Source organism: Mizuhopecten yessoensis, unplaced genomic scaffold (genome assembly GCF_002113885.1).
Source record: "Mizuhopecten yessoensis strain PY_sf001 unplaced genomic scaffold, ASM211388v2 scaffold4483, whole genome shotgun sequence".
NCBI classification, from domain to species: domain Eukaryota; kingdom Metazoa; phylum Mollusca; class Bivalvia; order Pectinida; family Pectinidae; genus Mizuhopecten; species Mizuhopecten yessoensis.
Genome location: NW_018405569.1, coordinates 203,476 through 223,663, shown reverse-complemented (window position 1 = coordinate 223,663; position 20,188 = coordinate 203,476). Strand labels below are relative to the sequence as shown.

Below are 20,188 nucleotides of genomic sequence, written 5' to 3'. Positions count from 1 at the left end.
CCACACCCACCAGCGTTTGTTTGTGTAGGGGTCATCATTTAGCTGACTCGCGGGATTTAATTTGTCCTGCCCAAAAGACTTTATAACTTTGCATATTTCCTCTGCAGGATCGGGGCATGAATACGCTGGGTGTCCCATTGATCGGGGATTTTCTTTTGTGTCGTTTACTGAGGAAATATTGAAAAAACATATATAACCTTATTTCCATTTTCCAGTCAAAAATGCAAAGTCGGTCTTGGTAACATCTGTTTCAGAAGCTGAGAAAATACATGAGGAGAATAACTTATGCGACACCATGGCATTCCCTCCCAACATGCCGTCGGCACTTTCTTCTGGAGACTCAGCCCTGTCACATTCGCTCATGCTCCGCAAACAGGACTCCGGTAGGTCACATGATATCTTAGTATTTCGATACAAAAATGTTATTGTAATGTGGATGGAAAACTAATTTGTCCTAAAATGTAACCGAATTTCTGTCATGATGTCGATTAAAAACTCTCTATTCACAAAATAGAATGTTGCAGAGTTTGAAATTTTCCACACATGACTTAAATTAATGACAAATGTTTGAATATTTTACAGAGTGTCGTTTGCTCTGGGAGTTTATATATCAACTGCTACAGAACCCCCAACATTACAGTAACTACGTGTGTTGGGAGAACACACATGATTACGTGTTCCGAATAATAAATCCCACAGGCCTCGCCCAGCTGTGGGGACACCAGAAGAACAGGACCAATATGACGTATGAGAAGCTATCCAGAGCTCTCAGGTACTACTACCGGATGAACATCATTAAAAAGGTCTCGGGTCGTCGCCTCACATATCAGTAAGATTTATTTTAACTTTCCTTATATGCTGTTTACAGTACATCCACAGTCAGGCTGGTTTCTCTGTTGTTTTTCTGTTGTTTGCTATGATGATTTTGGTGTATTGATAGTCACAACAAGACCTTTCTTGTTGCGTCAAACATCATGACGCGGTCGACAAACATGACAGCGAGACAGAATTAACACGTAAAAGTATACACGATACTGCAAAATAAACATTTAGTTCAGCTACATCAATATATTTATTACGGTACACTCGGAATCCCTTATGCTTTTATATTAAGGGGGAAAATGAAACAATATGATGTCCCGGTGTCCACATAAATGGATCACTGTCAGATGACTAATTCTCTAAATACTCTGCTAAATTCTGAAATCTTTGAATTTAAAATATATTTAAGGTGTCATATAAAACCAGAAACACTTCAATTGAGGTATCGTGTTTGTTACTTGCACATTCAAGTAGTGGAAGACTAATGTAGTTTCATATGCATATATTTAAAATGGTGAAATATTATTTCAGGTTTCTCCAAGCTCCGTCCAAAATCCAAAAGGGTCAGAGAGGTGCGAAACCCCACAGTAAAACCATATCACCACCCCATACGCCGGTCAAGCACGAGGTTGAGGAGGAGGAGAGTTCCGAACGGGTAGAGGAGGTGGATGAACGATCACAAACTTCACCCAACATTCCGTCAATTATCAAATCAGAATATCACTCCAGTGACACTTCACAGAATAACTTCACTAATCACTTCTGTAATGATTTTACGTCTGGACTTCCCTTCAACGACGGTTTTATGAATATTCCTAAAAGTGTTCATCAGCACGATGATGGCATCATGAGTGGATTCCACCTAACAGACACTGCTGATCACATTGAAAAAAGTAGAGTGAGTCCGAGTAACTCTTTATGTCTTGAAGGTGTACCGAAAATGTTCAATTCGAGCGGAGTAAAATCTGAAGGAGGAACGCCGTCTAGGAACTCACCCTTTTCTGAAGACACAGAAACATCGGTAAAAATAGAAGCTCAAAGTGAGCCAGAGGATCTGTCTATGAACACATTAAAACGTCAGTACTCGCAGACTTTTAATAATACACTGGAGGAAAGTGTTGTGAAACACCAAAGAGACAGCCATGGTAACCGTTTACCAGTCAACGCGTTATTTAAACAACTCAGCTGACGGTCATTCGTGTCACGTCAGGACATGTGCTGTTAACGGTTTTTACAAATACCTACACACACATTTTATACATTCCCTACATTATAGAGTAGGCAGTACGTTTTCTCGACAGAACAACGAAAGTGTATCCTTACAGTGCTTTCTATTGTATTACGCCCGTATAGATTTATACATGTTAAACCAGATGGGTTTTTTTTCAAATTATTTTAAATATGTATTTGCATATTAGTGATTAGTTTGATACTTCCAAAACATATTTATGAGTAAGAAGGATTCGAGGATTAGTTTGTGGAAAACAATTGATCTGATAAGTAAATTAGATGCTTCCTAATGTAGTATTGCGATCAAAATTATTTCCTTCTAAGATCGCTTTCTTACGACTTCCATTCCAAAACCCTATATTTTAAACATTGAATTGAAAGTACTTTCAATATTTTAAAAGTTTGTAAAATAAATCTAAATGCATCTTATCCTTAGTTTATAGTATGCTGGTCAAGGGAGGCTACTCCATATTCTACATACAGATCAAGTAAGGATAGAGTTAATCTCAGTACAGCCATACAACGGTTCAGTCATTTAATTCTCACTCTAATGATTACTAGAAACCGAATTATGTCATGTTTTATTCAAGTTTAGATAAAAAAAAAGCATCTTGAGATATTCCACAAATTGTACTATACTTTATCGGGTACAATCAATATGTTATCTTCAAACGTTTCTCTGAACGCATGAACAATTCTCAGGATACAAAAAATGGGATCATTCTTTCCTAAAACGGATAATAAAGTGTTTTGAAGCATTCATTGTTCAGATTAAATGGGTAGTTTAACAATAGGTAGATCAACTAGTCTTGCTTCGCATTAAATACCTCACTAACATGGTTTAGAGATACTTGAATCACGATGAGAAAAAAATAAGTATAATAAACACTATTTTTGATGTTTCGTATTTAAAACGATGTAGAGTCATCTTTATATTTGTTTCATTTGAAAAACTTCTATCTATTTCAAAAGCGATTTCTCAATCGAATGTTAAATGTATTTATCATTTGACATCTCGAGGAACTCGACGCCTTGGAAGGGTCTCTTACTAACCAGTCTATGAAATATCTAGATAAAATGACTAATATGTAACCTATCAAAATATCCATAATTAAATAAATGTGTTAAATATTTCAGATGCTCTGATGTTAAGTGTCCCAACCTAGAGTCGAGAAGCTACGAAATGGATTTTTTTTTTCCATACAGTATATTAAGCAAGAAAGTCAGGATTCAAAAACATTTTCTCATAATCGCTACTGATGTATTATGTTCACTTTACTGTAAACAGCTGAATTTGGTTGTGGAAACATGAAGAAAAAGCTGTTTCTTACAAAGGTAGAAAAACGTGTGATTCTGTGTATCATTTCGGGAAATAGATCATTGGAGACTAGGTTAAAAGAAGACAACTGCACTCGAACAATCTGTAGGATGATGACTTGTTGAAAAACGGTTGTAACATATAAAACTAGAAGTGATATATATTATAACTTGATGATATAAAACTGCTAAAGACGTGTTGTCACATATGCAATAAAATCTGCAATTTGTTTTTTGTTCTTCAACATGTCAAATGTTGGTGTTATCTATATATTTAAAGAAAAGAAAAAATCGACCGCGTGCCTGTGCAATGAACTATTCATAAGAATGTGAAGTGAACTAATGACATGTTTATGTGCTATAAACCGTTCATAAGAATGTGAAGTGAACTTATCACATGTTTCTGTGCTATAAACCGTTCATAAGAATGTGAAGTGAACTAATGACATGTTTCTGTGCTATAAACCGTTCATAAGAATGGGAAGTGAACGTATCACATGTTTCTTTGCTATAAACCGTTCATAAGAATGTGAAGTGAACTTATCACATGTTTCTGTGCTATAAACCGTTCATAAGAATGTGAAGTGAACTAATCACATGTTCCTGTACTACAAACTCATAATAATGTGAAGTGAACTTATCACATGTTTCTGTGCTATAAACCGTTCATAAGAATGTGAAGTGAACTAATTGCATTCATGTTATTATTATTGCATTTCACCTTAAGTTTTCAAACTACAATGTACATTGAATTGTAAAGAATAGTTATGACGTCACCTTATTTGCATTGTTACGAAATGTAATTTTACGTATAAACGTGTTATGTACCATTATACTGGTCGTTACAATACATTCACTTGTTTTCAAGCATAACACTATTTTGTCGTTAATTGTATTCTGGTGCCGATATATCCTATAGATATATTGATAAGCATGTCTTCTTATCATTTGTAAGTAAGTATTTCTAGTAGATATGTATAAAACTTTCAAAATATCTTATTATCGGTATAAAAGATAATATATCCAGGAAATGCACACACTTGTGCCTTTACATAGTATTAGCATCTTACATGTAACATAACTTATATATATCAGAAATCCTTATAAGGTGTTATCTTTATCTAATGAGATATTTTATTCGTATTACAAAACTCCTCGTAATTTTAGAAATCCATTTTGAGTTGGCTTGCTCTTTACTTCCCATGATATTTAATATTCAACTAACAGAAATTAGGGTAATAAAACTAATATATAAATATTCAAATTATAAATTGGTAATAATATCTAAAAAAAGAATCAAAAAGAATCATTTTTGGATTACCAGTGCCTCGGGTATCAAAGAACCAATGTAACCAAAATCCTATACTTCACCTCAATGTTTGCCGATGTGATAAGGGAATATTGAAAAAAAGGATAACAGCTTCAAGACTTCCCTAGCTTACCAACATTGTTAAAGGTCACGTTCACACAACTTCCTGATGCCTAGTATAAATTCTAAACGCAAAAGCACGTGACGATTACAATCTGATTTATTTAGTGCCTGCTTTGAATATATTGTATGTTAAAGCTTTATTCGAACTATCTTTTGATTGAAATAAATTCCCTACTCGATTACTACTGACCCAGCTGTATGTCTATTGGTTGTTTAGATAGCCAATGACAATAGAGAAATTTGCACACCTAACAACCGAGACCCAAATTCGAGCACACAGCTTAGATCAACACCATCCAGGAAGTTGTCGTTAACGCGTATGATAAAAATATAATATCTTATATGATCAGGACCGTCAAATTACAACTTTACAGATTATACATGTATAGAAAATGGGAACTAAAGTCTACTCTTATATGATTTAAAGTGAGAAAACAAATATTACTTTAGAAGACAAAAACTTGTGTAGCTATTGAACCTACATATGAATTGGTTCTAATCGATTTACTCCCAGGTGACCTCACACTTCAATCACATTAACAAATTATGCTTGGCTTAAGGATGCTATGTATTAAATGTTTTGGGTCTCGTCTCCCTAATCTCCCTGTTAGCATTCTTCTAGTGTACACCATTACCTCACCTTGGCCCAGGAATGATTAAGCAATTAAAATCCTTATCATTATATGGGGACTCACCTCTTTGCCTTACCATAGACATACTAAGCTAAAAGAAATGCGCGGGACAAGAGTATCCAATACTATTTTAGTGTACATTCTGGATGTGTTGATGGGTGACCACCGATATGCTTGAGATCATGATGTTGACGTTAAACCTTGTGGATAGTCTCTACCACCTTCCATCTCTCGAAATATTATTTCACAAGTTTGTAGGTCAGCAGAGCATGTCAGATAAGGAATGTAGGGTGTAACTATAAGGAAAAGGAAACCTCAATCGGAAAATAGAAACAATGACACTTTTCATACAGCGTAGAATATGATGTTCCTGTTAGTCACGTCAATAGTAAAAATCGTTACCAGTATATTTCTTTTTATCAAAGGACTACACGTTATCTACATACGGTTATCTGAACAGCACTCTTATTACTAGCTCTGATAAAATAAGCTGCTTATTAATCCAGTTCATAAGAAAACAAATAGCCGGCAAGGAGAGGGGCAGTTTGTTTCCATGAGAATTATGCGAACAGCCTACAGGAAGATCATTATTTGATTTAATCTTGGCCTCGTGTTATTTTTCACAAAACATGCTCTAAAATAATCTAAAAATCATGTATTTGTATCGCCGTTTATCGTTCTTGGAAGAAACACTCTTTATAAGAGAAGTTCCGAGAGAAATACGGTGGTATTTATAACGGAAACATTGAACGTTCTGGTAAAAAAAAAAAAAAAAAAAAAAAAAAATCGCATCCCGATCACATTCCATCAATTCCACTGTTGAAGTATAGTGTCACTATACCTCTGTAACCCTAATTTAATAGTACTAAAATGGAAGCAAGACGACAAAAGAAATATTGTGTATTTTCATAATCCAATACGCACGAGGCAGATATATGCATTATTATCATTGACGGATGTTTGGAAGGATTGCTACTACTTACAATTTCATCTTTCAAAATAAATGAGAACGTGTAAGACTTTGCTTGGTTATCAAGCAAACCCAGTCCGTTTGCCGGCAGAAATGTAGTTGTGTTTGCACACATGGATCAACTTATAAAATGGGTTCTGCCGACACAACCACATACGTATGATGCAGAATGCTGAGTGTAGTTTGCACATCGATATCGAGAAATTCCGTCTTTTTTGGTTTTAATCTTCAATTCCAAGCTGCTAAATATAGTAACTATGCTAAGCATAAAAAGTGTACATTTTAAGTATCGCAAGTATTATTTCTGTTAATGACGTATGACCTTAAATGCAATTTCAAGCAATTTTAGTCAATGAAGAAGTATGAAATTAATCGGTCCAATTGAAATGAAATTATTTTGCAAAAAGATCAACTTTTTTTAAATTAAAAATACCTTTGAACTTGAGCAATCAGCTGAGGGATTGTTGGGGAGCCCGATTTCACATTAGATTTTAGTGCGAGTCGAGAGTTACTGTCGCTACTCTTCAAAACGCATTCACAATTCAATTGTTAAACATCTCCTCTTCAAGTTGAAACTATGCATAACAAAGGAGTATATTTTCAACATAAATCAAATTCGGATTAGTGAGACAAAACAATTTAAATAATGCTTTTACGGTTCAAAAAAATGTCGTACCTGACCAAATAATACTAATATGAAATCAGACGAATTATTGAAAAGAAAATGTTCGACAACAAATTAAATGTTCTTGCCGCTTCTCTTGGAGATTCTTTTCATGTTTTCGAGCCAAATATTGTTCTGTCTCCACTGAGTGTCGACAGATTCCTCCGTTCATCGTACACATCTTTACTGATATTGTCAGGACCATGCGAGAATCGCCCTATTGGTCAATTAACACCCATTTATATGATATAACATCTATCTTACTTTCCTGAAACGGTTATTTCTGTACACTTGTGTTTGATAGTCTGTTCTGTAGGCACACCTGATGAATCTTTCGAACTAGGAAGTTTCCCATCCATCTGACACATGTAAATAAACGCGTGTACACATGTACACTTTTCATGGAAAGCTTGATATTTATTCGTCCGCTTACTCATCCGAGCTTCATACTGCCCAAAATTGCATCTTGCTTTTTATTTTCGCGATGTAACTTTCCTCACCCTACATAACCAACCCGATATTTAGTTTTCTAGTTAGGTTTGTTAGGCATTTACATCTTTTACCTAAGAATAACAGTAGTTTGAGATCAATTCAGTTTAATGATACGAATTTAAGGTAGGATCGTTGTCCCCAATACATGTACTTTGTGATTGACAACAGGACAGCCCAATCATCTTCCATGTCAAAACACTTGTATGTCGCTAATATTTTCTAGGATATTCCTCCTTTCCTGCTGGCTTCCTTTACAAGTCTCCAGTCATTCACAAGTAGAACCAATCCCTACATAGTATTTAACGTCATGCTATAAGGTATACTAAAAGTTGTACACTTTTCTGGCTATTTTCACATGATAAGCCAGACTGTTTAGTTTAAACCTATTTTATTTGATATAATCAAAAATAATTGGACACAAGTTATTCAACTTAGAAAACTTCCTCTTCCCTATAAACAATATACAATTGTTTTTATAGAGACAGAAGATGCATAGTGGTAATATCATATTTACATATTTTTAAATAAAATCAAGACCATTTATTTGATAAATGATGCAAACCAAAAAGATATATATTCAGACTGTTCCAGAAGATGTTGTAAAAAGCTCTATTATCAAAATCGCCGAAGTTACTGAATGATAGTTAACTGTTCCTTTCCAAAAGTATGCAAACTTCCTTGTTGAATGGTTCCGTTTTGATTGGTCTAGGTCATGGTTATTGATTGTTGTAAGCGTCTATTCGCTTCTTGAGGTGCTTCTTAATACTGTCCACTTCACTTCCGGTTGCATTTGGAGGCATTTGAAGAGGACTTTATTTCTCAAAAACTAGTGAAAATTATGCACATGTGCAGTGGGTGGTAACAAAAGATTTATATAAAATAAGGCTATTCAGTTATAAAATAGAACTGACAGGCCTGTATATTATGGTTGTTTGCACGGAACGATGAAGAGAAGAAAATCTCGTGCAAAGTAAATTAACTTCCACCAGTTCAGTAAACTAAGCTCGAGCATCAGTTCCCCTTATCGGGTTCTTAAAGCAAGTGGCTCGTCGAGGATGATGAACCGGAAAAGTAAATATTTTATATTTGGCATTGTAAGATATATTGTGACGTCATTAACGTCGCTGCTGATTGACTGATAATATTAAAAGCATTGTAGTTTATCGATGTACGCGTCGAGTGTCCCAGCCTCCGAGGAAGTATAGCTGTTTCACTGGAGAAATTACTTACATTTATATATCTATGGACTTTCAGTTTCCCAATGCAATGCCAAGCTGCTAATAGGCACGTTTGAATACCTACAAATGGACCCAACAGACGGGTTGGGAATATAAGTAAGCACAACCAAACTGATTATGTTGGAAAACTGAAACTAAAATACCCGTACATATAGCCCCTTTCCTCTATATGGAATAAGTACAACTTCTTTCAAGTATGCGGATAAATTACCTATAACCGCCATATCTTGTAATATCACTGGGACAAACATTGAAAATAGCACAGGGACCTGGGAATTTGTTACAGCTATATTTGGACCTAAACTAAGGTGTTCAGAGTAATTTTACGTGTTTTAGGTGTTTAGATCGACTTTCGGTAAAAATGACACCCCAATGATCATATGAACTCGGTTACATATGATCATTAATTATGGGTGTCATTTTCAGGTCCCTGTGGAAAATAACACCAAAATTGAAATGCACAAAACATAGTGTCAAGCTGTACTATATTTTTACATCAAAAGAAGAATTCGCATTGAATTTTACAACGTTTGACATGACACATCTTCCTCATCCAAGTCATGGTAGTGCTTTAACAACTTAATACATTTGTTGTTTTTAACATACTCAATGGTTGAATAGACAGCTTTCTAACAAAGGTACCGAAACACGTTTGACACAGCTTTTCGTTATTTTATCTTAAGTAGACACGATTTGATACAAAGAGACTTCTAACATTCTCAGAAGAACACGTCCCAGCAGTAAACAGTCAGGTATGGGAACAACTCGTTCTCTTTTAGGGGCAGATCGGGTGTGGAACAGCCTACCAAATGAATAATGGCAATGAGAATACTTGCCAGAATTCCGGAGGCTGATCCACACTTGGGATGGCCCCATTTGCACGTGCTCCGTCTGTACTAAACTATCTACTCAATTATTCGTCCTGCCCACTGCTTTTAAATGTCTTTTAATTATCAGATTTGTGTTTGTATTTGTGCTCTTAACACTACTTACTATCAGATGACTTGGTAGGTAGGGGTTACCCAATCACCTGTCTCCGAGTAGATGTAGTTGGTGTGTAGGTATAAGGGTTACCCAATCACCTGTCTTCCGAGTAGATGTACTTGGTGTGTAGGTATGGGGGTTACCCAATTACCTGTCTTCCGAGTAGATGTACTTGGTGTGTAGGTATAGGGGTTACCCAATAACCTGTCTTCCGAGTAGATGTACTTGGTGTGTAGGTATAAGGGTTTCTAGCGATGAACCTGTCCTGTATATTTCTAGCTATGAACATGTGCTGTATGTTTCTAGCTATGAACATGTCCTGTATGTTTCTAGCCATGAACATGTCCTGTATGTTTCTAGCTATGAACATGTCCCGTATGTTTCTAGCTATGAACATGTCATGAATGTTTCTAGCTATGAACATGTCCCGTATGTTTCTAGCTATGAACATGTCCTGTATGTTTGAACATGTCCTGTATATTTCTAGCTATGAACCTGTCCTGTATATTTCTAGCAATGAACATGTCCTGTATGTTTCTTGCTATGAACCTGTCCCGTATGTTTCTAGCTATGAACATGTCTTGTGTGTTTCTAGCTATGAACATGTCCTGTATGTTTCTAGCTATGAACATGTCCTGTATGTTTCTAGCAATGAACATGTCCTGTATGTTTCTAGCTATGAACCAGTCCCGTATGTTTCTAGCTATGAACATGTCCCGTATGTTTCCAGCTATGAACATGTCCCGTATGTTTCTAGCTATGAACATGTCCTGTACGTTTCCAGCTATGAACATGTCCTGTATGTTTCTATCTATGAACATGTCCTGTATGTTTCTAGCTATGAGCATGTCCTGTATGTTTCTAGCAATGAACATGTCCTGTATTTTTCTAGCTATGAACCAGTCCCGTATGTTTCTAGCTATGAACATGTCCCGTATGATTCTAGCTATGAACATGTCCTGTATGTTTCCAGCTATGAACATGTCCCGTATGTTTCTAGCTATGAACATGTCCTGTATGTTTCCAGCTATGAACATGTCCTGTATGTTTCTAGCTATGAACATGTCCTGTATGTTTCTAGCTATGAACCTGTCCCGTATGTTTCTAGCTATGAACATGCCCCGTATGTTTCCAGCTATGAACATGTCCCGTATGTTTCTAGCTATGAACATGTCCCGTATGTTTCTAGCTATGAACATGTCCTGTATGTTTCTAGCTATGAACATGTCCCGTATGTTTCTAGCTATGAACATGTCCCGTCTGTTTCTAGCTATGAACATGTCCTGTGTGTTTCTAGCTATGAACATGTCCTGTATGTTTCTAGCTATGAACATGTCCCGTATGTTTCTAGCTATGAACATGTCCTGTATGTTTTTAGCTATGAACATGTCCTGTATGTTTTTAGCTATGAACATGTCCCGTATGTATTTCCAGCTATGAATATGTCCCGTATGTTTCTAGCTATGAACATGTCTTGTATGTTTCTAGCCATGAACATGTCCTGTATGTTTCCAGCTATGAACATGTCCCGTATGTTTCTAGCTATGAACATTTTATTTTCAGTATCAATTCTAATGTTTGTATTGTTTTTTATTGCAAGTATTGTTGCATCTTGCCCACTGTGATATTTTTCATATGCTCTGCCGTAAGAATAGCTCTTCAGAGCTAATGTTTTATGTTTTATATATATCCTGTGGAGCATACAGCCTGTGCTGCCATTTCGGCGCTCACAGCTTGCATTCTACAATTCTAGCACTGCTCAACCATGTACTCATTTACAGCTGAGTAGACTAAAACAAGTGGAGTAAAGTATCTTGCTCTGACAAAGAAACAACACAGTGCTGTGCCATGACTCAAACATGCAGCCTTTCAGTCACAAGCAACACGTCCTACCACTAGACTACCTTGCCTCCTAAATATATACATATACACAACAAAAAAATAAGATTTCTTGTATTTTTTATTTTAATACATTTACCGGGTATACGTCAATTAATTGAAATACACCTATTTTACATGACTTCATAATTGGCATACAATGTTCTGCTTTTTTTTGACAACATAACACATTCTGCTCTCATTTAGACAAGATATTGAAACATATACTAAAATAATGTCAGGTAATGAAAATATCAATGGAATAATGTTCAATTTGAATATTGATGTCCATTTTGATGAGTCTATTGAGAGATGTTCACTCGTTTCCGTAAATAAGGTCCACAAAGAACTGTCCACTGTGTTACTATGAGGATCCTGGTGGCATTGAAGGCGGGGGAGGAGGTGGAGGGGCAGGGGCAACAGGCATAATGGGTGGGGCAGAAGAAGGCATCATAGGGGGAGGGACAGGAGGAGGGGGTGGTGCTGGCATGCCTTGAGGAGGACCTGGGGGTGGAGCATGACCAGGTAGAGGGGCACTGCCTGGGGGCATAGGAGGAGGTGCCATAGGGGGTGGACCTGGGGGCATGGGTGGGAAANAGGGGGCATGCGAGGGGGTGGGGGCATCCTTGGTGGAGGCGGTAATTGTGTAACAGGGGTACTGGGGGGTTGTGACGGGGGCTGTGATGGGGGTTGTGAGGGAGGAGGGGGGCCACTGGGTGGTGGCTGTGGTGTAGATGACGCTGGCTTTGAGTCAAGCTTGAAGGCAAACTGAAGGAAAAACTGCAAAAAAGAAATTAACATTCCAATTCAATTATGTGAACAATTCAAATTGTGTGTTTGAAATGTGAAATGAAAATTTTCAACATGAAAGTTCAAGAACTACGAATATATTTTTATACTTATATTCTAAATGTTATTGAGGCTGTATGCATGGACAAATAATTGCAAATATTATTTCTAAATTTATTTTACAAAATCATTAAAACATGCTTGCTTGCATTGTAATATCATGTTTAAAGAAATCCAAAATGGAATAACGTTTTTCTCACTCCATGTAAAATATTTCTGCTTATCCTCCAGATTTGGTTAGAGATAAAGTCTACCTGTTTTGTCTCCCTATTCCAGTGAGACCAGATCTTCTTGGAATCCTTGTCCACTTCTCGACTAGGAACCTGCAATTCAAACATAACAAAGTAAACATTGGTCAAAATAAAACAAATTCTCTTTGGGTATTTTAAATGGCTGGTACATGCATGCAACCCAGATAGATATAAAACCTCACACACATTTGTTGGATAACATCAATGAGTACAAGTATGATATTTATATGTAATTCTCATCTTCAGGCGTACAAACCTTGAAAGCAATGGTCTCATAAGGTTCCGCAGCAAACAGAAGGTACTGCCACTTCCTGTCTGGAGGTTCCATCTTCTGCTCATACGCGGCCATAAATCTGTGGCGTGGCATTATTCCCTCCACAATCTCTGGGTAATCAATCTGCCGACAGAATTTTAATTGTAAAATAACACATACTATAACTAATGAGGTATATTCCAATGAAAGGATCTATGAAGTTTCAAGCAACACTGACCTTGGTCGTATTTCTATGCGAGGTACACAGCATACCTTGAATACATAAAAAGTTTCTGCACAAAACAGTGAAATATTTAAAAGTTACAAAGAAGCATCGGGGATCAGATGTGTGAGTGACTACACTACATAACCATCCGGTCATAATACTCCTGTTGAAGAAGTGTCAATCTGTTTTCAAGTAGAACTGAATGGTTCATTAGTTGTGCTAACATGCATTGCAGCAATTTGCAATTTGATCCCATGCAGCTACATTCAGCTGGGTGTGGTTAATTACATGACACATCGGCTTGTAAAACTACTCTTAAATGTGAATATTTAAATTTACCCGGAAAACATTCCGGACAAATATTGTATTATCGTGACAAAGCTTTAACTCCTAGCTGTAACCTTGAACTTGATGGTATGGACCTGTGTGTGCATGCCAAAATAATCTTGTCATGATATTCTAATTATTAAGCTCATTTAAATAATAGTCAGCAGTTAAGTAGTTACGGCCTAGACAAGCAAACCAGTGGTTAATTATTAGAGTTTCACCTCTGGCTGTGACCTTGACATGGAAGGTAAAAACTTAGTTGTGGTATACAACCCTACCTCGTCATAGTTTCATCAAATGATCTGCAGAAGTTCATAATCTACACAAGTCACTAATTACTTAAGTGAGGGATATATGCTGTCTATAGAAATGGATGAACTTTTTGCAGTTTCATTACACTCATAAGCCAAGGCGTTTACATGTATATTGAAGTCCTAGCCAATGTTTAGTTTCCGTATTATTTGAAAGCATTGGTGTATCTATCAAATTGTATGATGTTTCAACAACCACCGTCACACTTAACAGTTCAAGACTTCTGACGATTTTCTGTAGGTTAACTTTGTGGAAGATATAGGAGGGGAGATAATACAAGGTTTTCTACAGTAAAACGTTAAACTTACCTGAAACAACAGACTCTGCTGTCCATTGTCAGGATCCCTCTGCTTTGTCACTGTGAAGTACAAAATATTTCATGTAGACCTTATTGCATGCAAGATTATTTTTATGTAAGTAAAATGTTGATCAAAACATTATCTACTTTTTAAGAATTACATTTTTTTATTTTTTGGATAAACTGTATTAAAAAAAAAAAAAAAAAACTTTATATTTTTATTTATTCAGTGGTAAATGAAAAGATTGATGATACAAAAATGAAATACAGCTCACAGAAGGACTGGTCTGACAACCAGAGCTCCATACCCTTTAATAGTGTGTCAATGAGGAAATGGTTGAAATTATTAGCTGTTAAGCAAAAGAGGCAAAACTTTTGAGAAGGACTTTGCTTAAGAGTTGCTAGCCTGGATATTACTTTTACCAGTCTGCTTTATTCTCAAAGAAATTGTGTTCATTGGTTTAGGAAGTTGTGCTTAAAGACATATGAACATGTGTTTATAGGCATATGAACATGTGGTGTATAAATATTTGTTTATAGGCATAAGAAGCATTAACATCCTAGTACATTTTACTTCAACGGAGACAACATTTTGTGGTGTTTACCTGTACAAAGTTTTAGATGTGTTTTATTTATGCTACATTATTACCTTTCATTTGATGTTGGTTTTCCCCTTGGCTGATGGTGTTCTACGATTCACAAATTGTTTTAGATTATGAATGAGCAAAAATACCTCTTATATTTGTATACATAAGAAAGTGCCAAAGTAGCAGAAATGAAAAAGGTGAATTAAGGATTTTTCTATCTTCAATAGAATTCATCAGTTTGGAAATATGTGATATCAAAGTTTTACTTTTTACACAAACAATGTACATGTTAAATGTGTCACAACATGTTCTACACCCTACCTGTAACCTATCTGGTGCAGTGTGTATACGCTCCATTTCGATAGGCGAAACGTCTTGGGTCGAGTGACAAGAAAAATATACAATTTCGTCACATCGTTGTTACTTGTACAGGTAAATATTACAAATCGCTCACTCAGTCATAGCTTGATAAACAGACCAGTCGGTCTTGAAATGTTGCAACACGTTTAATACTTACATTGTTTGCGTAAAAAGTAAAACTTTGATGTTATAAGGATTTTGTTGTTATATGTTTACCTTTGTAACCAGGACGTCCTATCTTGACAAACTTTTTGATGTCAACGCGAGCTTTCTCTGGCGCAGGTTGTGCTGGGGCCTCTTTAGCTTCCTTGGCTGCACGACGAGCGCTGTCATAGTTAACAGGAATGTAAACATTTTACCATGGTAATGTAATCTCAAAGTTGTTACAATCATTTAGAATTATAAATCAGTGTTGTCAAATTTATTACTTAAGATTCATTCACGTTAAACAAACAATTCAGATTTGACAATTTCGTCAAAAAGAATAAGAATTGAAAGTCATGTGCAGCATTAATGTACAAGGTAAAGCCATTTTACCAGATCAATGTCATATCTCATCTTTTGAGAGATAGAAACAGTACTGTGAATTCTATACTTACAGATTAGCCTGATGTTTCTTGCCTTGTGTGTGAGCTAAATAACTTCCCTGTAAATGTGATATGACAACTTTGTAAGCTTCATGGTGACATGGTGCTTGTTTTCAAAAATATAAATACCCAGAAAATAATTATGTTCCCTTTTTACAAGGGTTATGATTTTGAATTGTGGAAAAATAGCTATAATGCTTCCACCCAAATCATATTTATTGTTTAATAGCAAATACCCAAAATCAACACCACAAAGCGGAGCTTTGCTTTCCAATATTGTCATTTTAGAAGTAAAATAGCATGAAATTCTTTGCTAGCTGCATATCAGATGATTCCAAATCTTCAAACAGAAGCAATATTTGTTTTAAATATGTTAATTGATTTTAGTTATATTTAACACCTGTCTGCCAATGGGTACACAATATCAGTTTCTACAAATATATTACTGTTATCCATTACCTCATTATTATGTAGTGTCAGACACAGCTTACACTCATAGGAGCCCAAGTGGTTCTTCATAAAGTAAGGGTCCTAAAAAGTAAAATATGCATATAAAAATTTGCAAAAACAAAATAAAATATCATAATGTTACAACAATACAGTAATTCCTGTTTCATCATAAATCCTTGTTATGTACATATATATGTATACATGTACACAAAACTAGAAAATTCCAACAAAACTTGTGTCACAGCTACAATTGTATGTATATTTTATACTTTGTATAAATCTATACATAAATTATTTAACTTACGATGATTATAACCAAGATCAGTTACTGCTGAAATACCAAATTATTTGAAAAGACTTTCTGACACTTGATTCTGAGAACAATATCAAAGGAATTGAAATGGTTCGCCTCATTTTTTGTTCACCGATGTCATCTTCTCTAAAAGATCAGGTCCTTAACAAAGGGCATTTAATGCCTCTGTACACTTTCAGATAAAAACAAATCAAACAAGTACATGAAGCTGTAAAATCTTTACGACAGTTCACGTTGGTGTTTTCTTGTAAATTTACAAAACGGTTTTACATCAAAACATTTATAGAGTGTGGACTCCACAATTATTTTTTCAATACTCAACATTTGGCTGATCATGAATTGCCTGGAAAACTATAGAACATGGACCAATCAGGAAGGTTTTCCCTGACCACAGGCTAGGTCAGATCATAAAACCAATAAAATGTGCATAATACTGTACATCCATCAAAAAAAAAATAGTGATAAAATACCTGTGAATTTTTTACAAAACATTCCAAAGAGGATAAACAAATAATCAGAAATTAATTGATTATTAATTTATTGGACACTTTTGGAATATATTTGACAATTATCAAAAGGTTGAATTATACAGAAATATCTTAGTATAGTGGACTCTTTGTTTGTTGTATAGCTCTGCAACACATATTTCAAAATACAGACTAGACACATAAAACATATATATATACCTTGAGAAGATCTATGGTTTCCAGTGCCAACTGACGTAGGCGTTCCCTCCGATCTCGGTTGGATTCTGAGGCAGAGGCCACGCCTCCTGTCCCCGTCTTCCCTCCAGCTCGATGCTGGAAATCCATAGTGTAGGTAAAACTCTAACCAGCTAAATATGCTGTTTATGGAAAAATCTGAAAGAAATCATATTCATGAGGTTTTTATCTAAATTTAATAAAATAATGTTAAATATTATATACCTGGGTAATATTTCAGTTGAATCGGTCACTTTTAATTCATGCTTATGTATAGGGAGCAATTTAAACAATGACAGTCAACATTCAAACAAACATGAAGAATTCTGCTGTTTTCTTCTCAAATTGATGTGGTTTAGAGCTTGAGTGATAAATTAAAGATTAACCCCTCTGAGAAGTTAAAAAATCCAAGTATTTAACTTTTTACTCTGTCTTCTTGGAAAAAGGAGTCAACATTATATGTCCATGTGATTGTTTTTATGCTATGACTGGTCAAAGCTCAATTTAATATAACGTGATTTTTAATGAATTTTATTTTTAGCATGCATGCAGAACAAATCCATAAACTGTTACAGGTGTATATACAATATCTTTCATGTGTCACTTTCATGATTAAGAAAGCATTATTTCTATTAAATGTGCATTTGAAGTGTAAAATCAAAAATTTATGAATGTTTGCACAACTAATAGATACAAGTGGCTATGGTGACTCATATCTTTTGAAACAGACTATCAGCTTTCAGATGGTTTAAAATTGTACAGACAGTTATTATTTTGAAAAGAGATTTAAGACATGCTGTAATGTTATTATAGAAATATTCTCAAGTTGGCTTAAGGTCAATGCTATCTAATAACAATTATTTTACTGTAAATGGTTTTTGACATGCTATGCATTGAGGCTTGTCTTCACATTTCAGTAAATAACAACGGGTAATGTTTGAAGGACCCATCTAGAGACGGGCAAGAAAAACCTTGTCTCAACGCCTTTCTCTGTAGTTAGTGTGCCATTCATTGATTTCAGGTTTAATATAGTGTATCTTGTTGTCAATGCATTGATTGAAATGATTTTGCCATTGTGATCTTATAAGATCTTATATCTTGTTTTATGATCAGTAAAATAAAGTTGAAAATCAACAGGTGGTAGCAATAGAGCTGCTTTTGCAGCGTGATCTATGGAAGTGAATTTTCTTCAACTAATACATGTAGTTTTATCTCAGAAATTCAATTAAGGTTACTCCTTTTCCTTACTTTTATATGAAAAAAATACACCTTCATACTTGTCAACACTCCCTATATTGGAGGGAGACTCCCTATTTTGGCCCTAAAATTGAGCAGTTTCAACAAGTGAATTTGCTTTATTATTCCTATTTTCTGAGATCTGATAATTTCATCTGATAGAACAGCTCAAAAGATGTCTTTTAAAAGTGTTATTTTCCCCTAGGATATGTACACACATTTTATTATTATTTCGACCGTGCATATTCTCCCTCATGGAAATTTCAAAAACTTGGCAAGTATGCACTTTTTTCATCTTTTTTGGGGGGATCTGCAATCAAATTTGTTTTAATATTCAACTGATCGGAGGAAAATGTCTTAATGTGTTTCTTTTCCTAAAACAACCAAAGAAATTGGGGGTCAGTGTGCTTCTTTCATTGTCATATTATTTCTTATGTTATTTTTTCACCTTTTGCAGAATCAAAATCAAAAGGGCTCCAATTAAACTAATTAAGTAATGAAAAGACAAAATCATATTATTTTCCAATTTGTATGTTATATTCATAATATGGAATATAAAATAATTCCATGTCAAACTTCAACTTGCTACAGTTAAAAATGGCAATATATGCGTAATGTCAACAAAGTGTGAAATTTTAGCATTGATTGCATGGAGTGCAAAAACCATACTTTTTCGGGACATTCAAATAGCTGCCCAATTGGTGATCTTTCCTCAGTTTTTTGAAAACTCAAAAAGATGTTCTGTAAACAAAAGGATCTAGGTGCTAGTTTTTTTCACATTTTTTTCAGATGCATGCATATTTGCTTCTGAATTTTATCAAAAAGTGTGTATGTTTAACTTTATAAAAAAAACTAACACTTGATCGAACAGAGATTCAGATATGACTTAAATCTGAGTACATCCTTAAAACAAAAATGACATCACAAGTAATGAAAACAAACATCTAAATGCATGCTTTTTGTAGTCAACATTACCATAAACATTAATATTGTTTTACGCGACTTTGCTTTAATTTAATGAAAATTTAAATCTGAGAAAATATAGCTCAATACAGCTATAATGTATAGCTATATATAGCTCAATCGGTAGAGTGCACTGGACCTGCTTATAGTTATTGTGTATAAAAGAGTAAAACGAATAACTTGTACACTTCCATTGATCATGTCAGTTTCAATTGAACTGTTTTACAGTGTATATATATATTTTGACGGTTGAAGTAAGATAAGTTTCAATCTGTTACCGGTGCCAACCTTTACTGTTAACAACATTATATCGTCACACATCATTATTAAAACGCTAGCTAATGATGCGTCAAAACAGGTGACACGAGGCAGCTACGTGTATTTTATGGAATTCGTCGTGATTCATACGAATGCAGCAACAGGGTTTGCATAAAAAGTCAATAACATAGGCATGCAGTAATGTTACAAATCAATCGGATGTGGAAAATACTGTGAAATGAATGGTTATTTATCAACCAAACCAACCGGTTAAGAAGTTCTGTTCATGCGTCCATCAACGTTTTCAGGATCAGAGACATGTTTGAAATAAAGCACTAGCGTGAACAATTTTTTAAGCTTACGTAAAACCTAGACGGCCAAGAAACCTTACTCTCTAACAAAACGAAATGTTCCAAGAACGGTTAATTTAGATAATAGAATACACCGAACTCAAAATGTGTTTATCATTTATTTCTTGACTTGCACAAATTTGAATTAGCCAGCCATCAGAATGGGAAAATGAGCATAAAAAATAAAATCACAATATTGTTTACTGGG

At 35.1% G+C, this 20,188-nt stretch overlaps 2 protein-coding genes across 8 annotated transcripts in view; one reads left to right on the top strand and one right to left on the bottom strand.

Moving 5' to 3' along the window:
• LOC110449098 (transcription factor ETV6-like) overlaps positions 1-4,237 on the top strand; it is a 78,593-nt gene extending 74,356 nt beyond the window's left edge. For 6 of the 7 annotated variants that reach the window (XM_021495721.1, XM_021495725.1, XM_021495727.1 and 3 more), the window contains 3 exons: positions 255-383; positions 583-829; positions 1,354-4,237. In XM_021495721.1, coding sequence (XP_021351396.1) covers positions 255-383; positions 583-829; positions 1,354-2,011 — 1,034 coding nt within the window. In that variant the 3' untranslated portion in view covers positions 2,012-4,237. The remainder of the gene's footprint in view (positions 1-254; positions 384-582; positions 830-1,353) is intronic. The other variant, XM_021495722.1, reaches the window with a different exon arrangement.
• Positions 4,238-11,726: 7,489 nt separating this feature from the next.
• On the bottom strand, positions 11,727-19,995 carry LOC110449097 (splicing factor 3A subunit 2-like). The gene is made up of 9 exons (XM_021495719.1): positions 19,898-19,995; positions 17,159-17,332; positions 16,169-16,240; positions 15,722-15,768; positions 15,339-15,448; positions 14,186-14,235; positions 13,016-13,156; positions 12,763-12,831; positions 11,727-12,439 (listed from the first exon to the last, which is right to left on the bottom strand). The coding sequence occupies exons 2-9, from the start codon at positions 17,282-17,284 to the stop codon at positions 12,110-12,112; spliced, it is 945 nt and encodes a 314-aa protein (XP_021351394.1). The 5' UTR covers positions 17,285-17,332; positions 19,898-19,995; the 3' UTR covers positions 11,727-12,109.
• Positions 19,996-20,188: the final 193 nt, after the last annotated feature.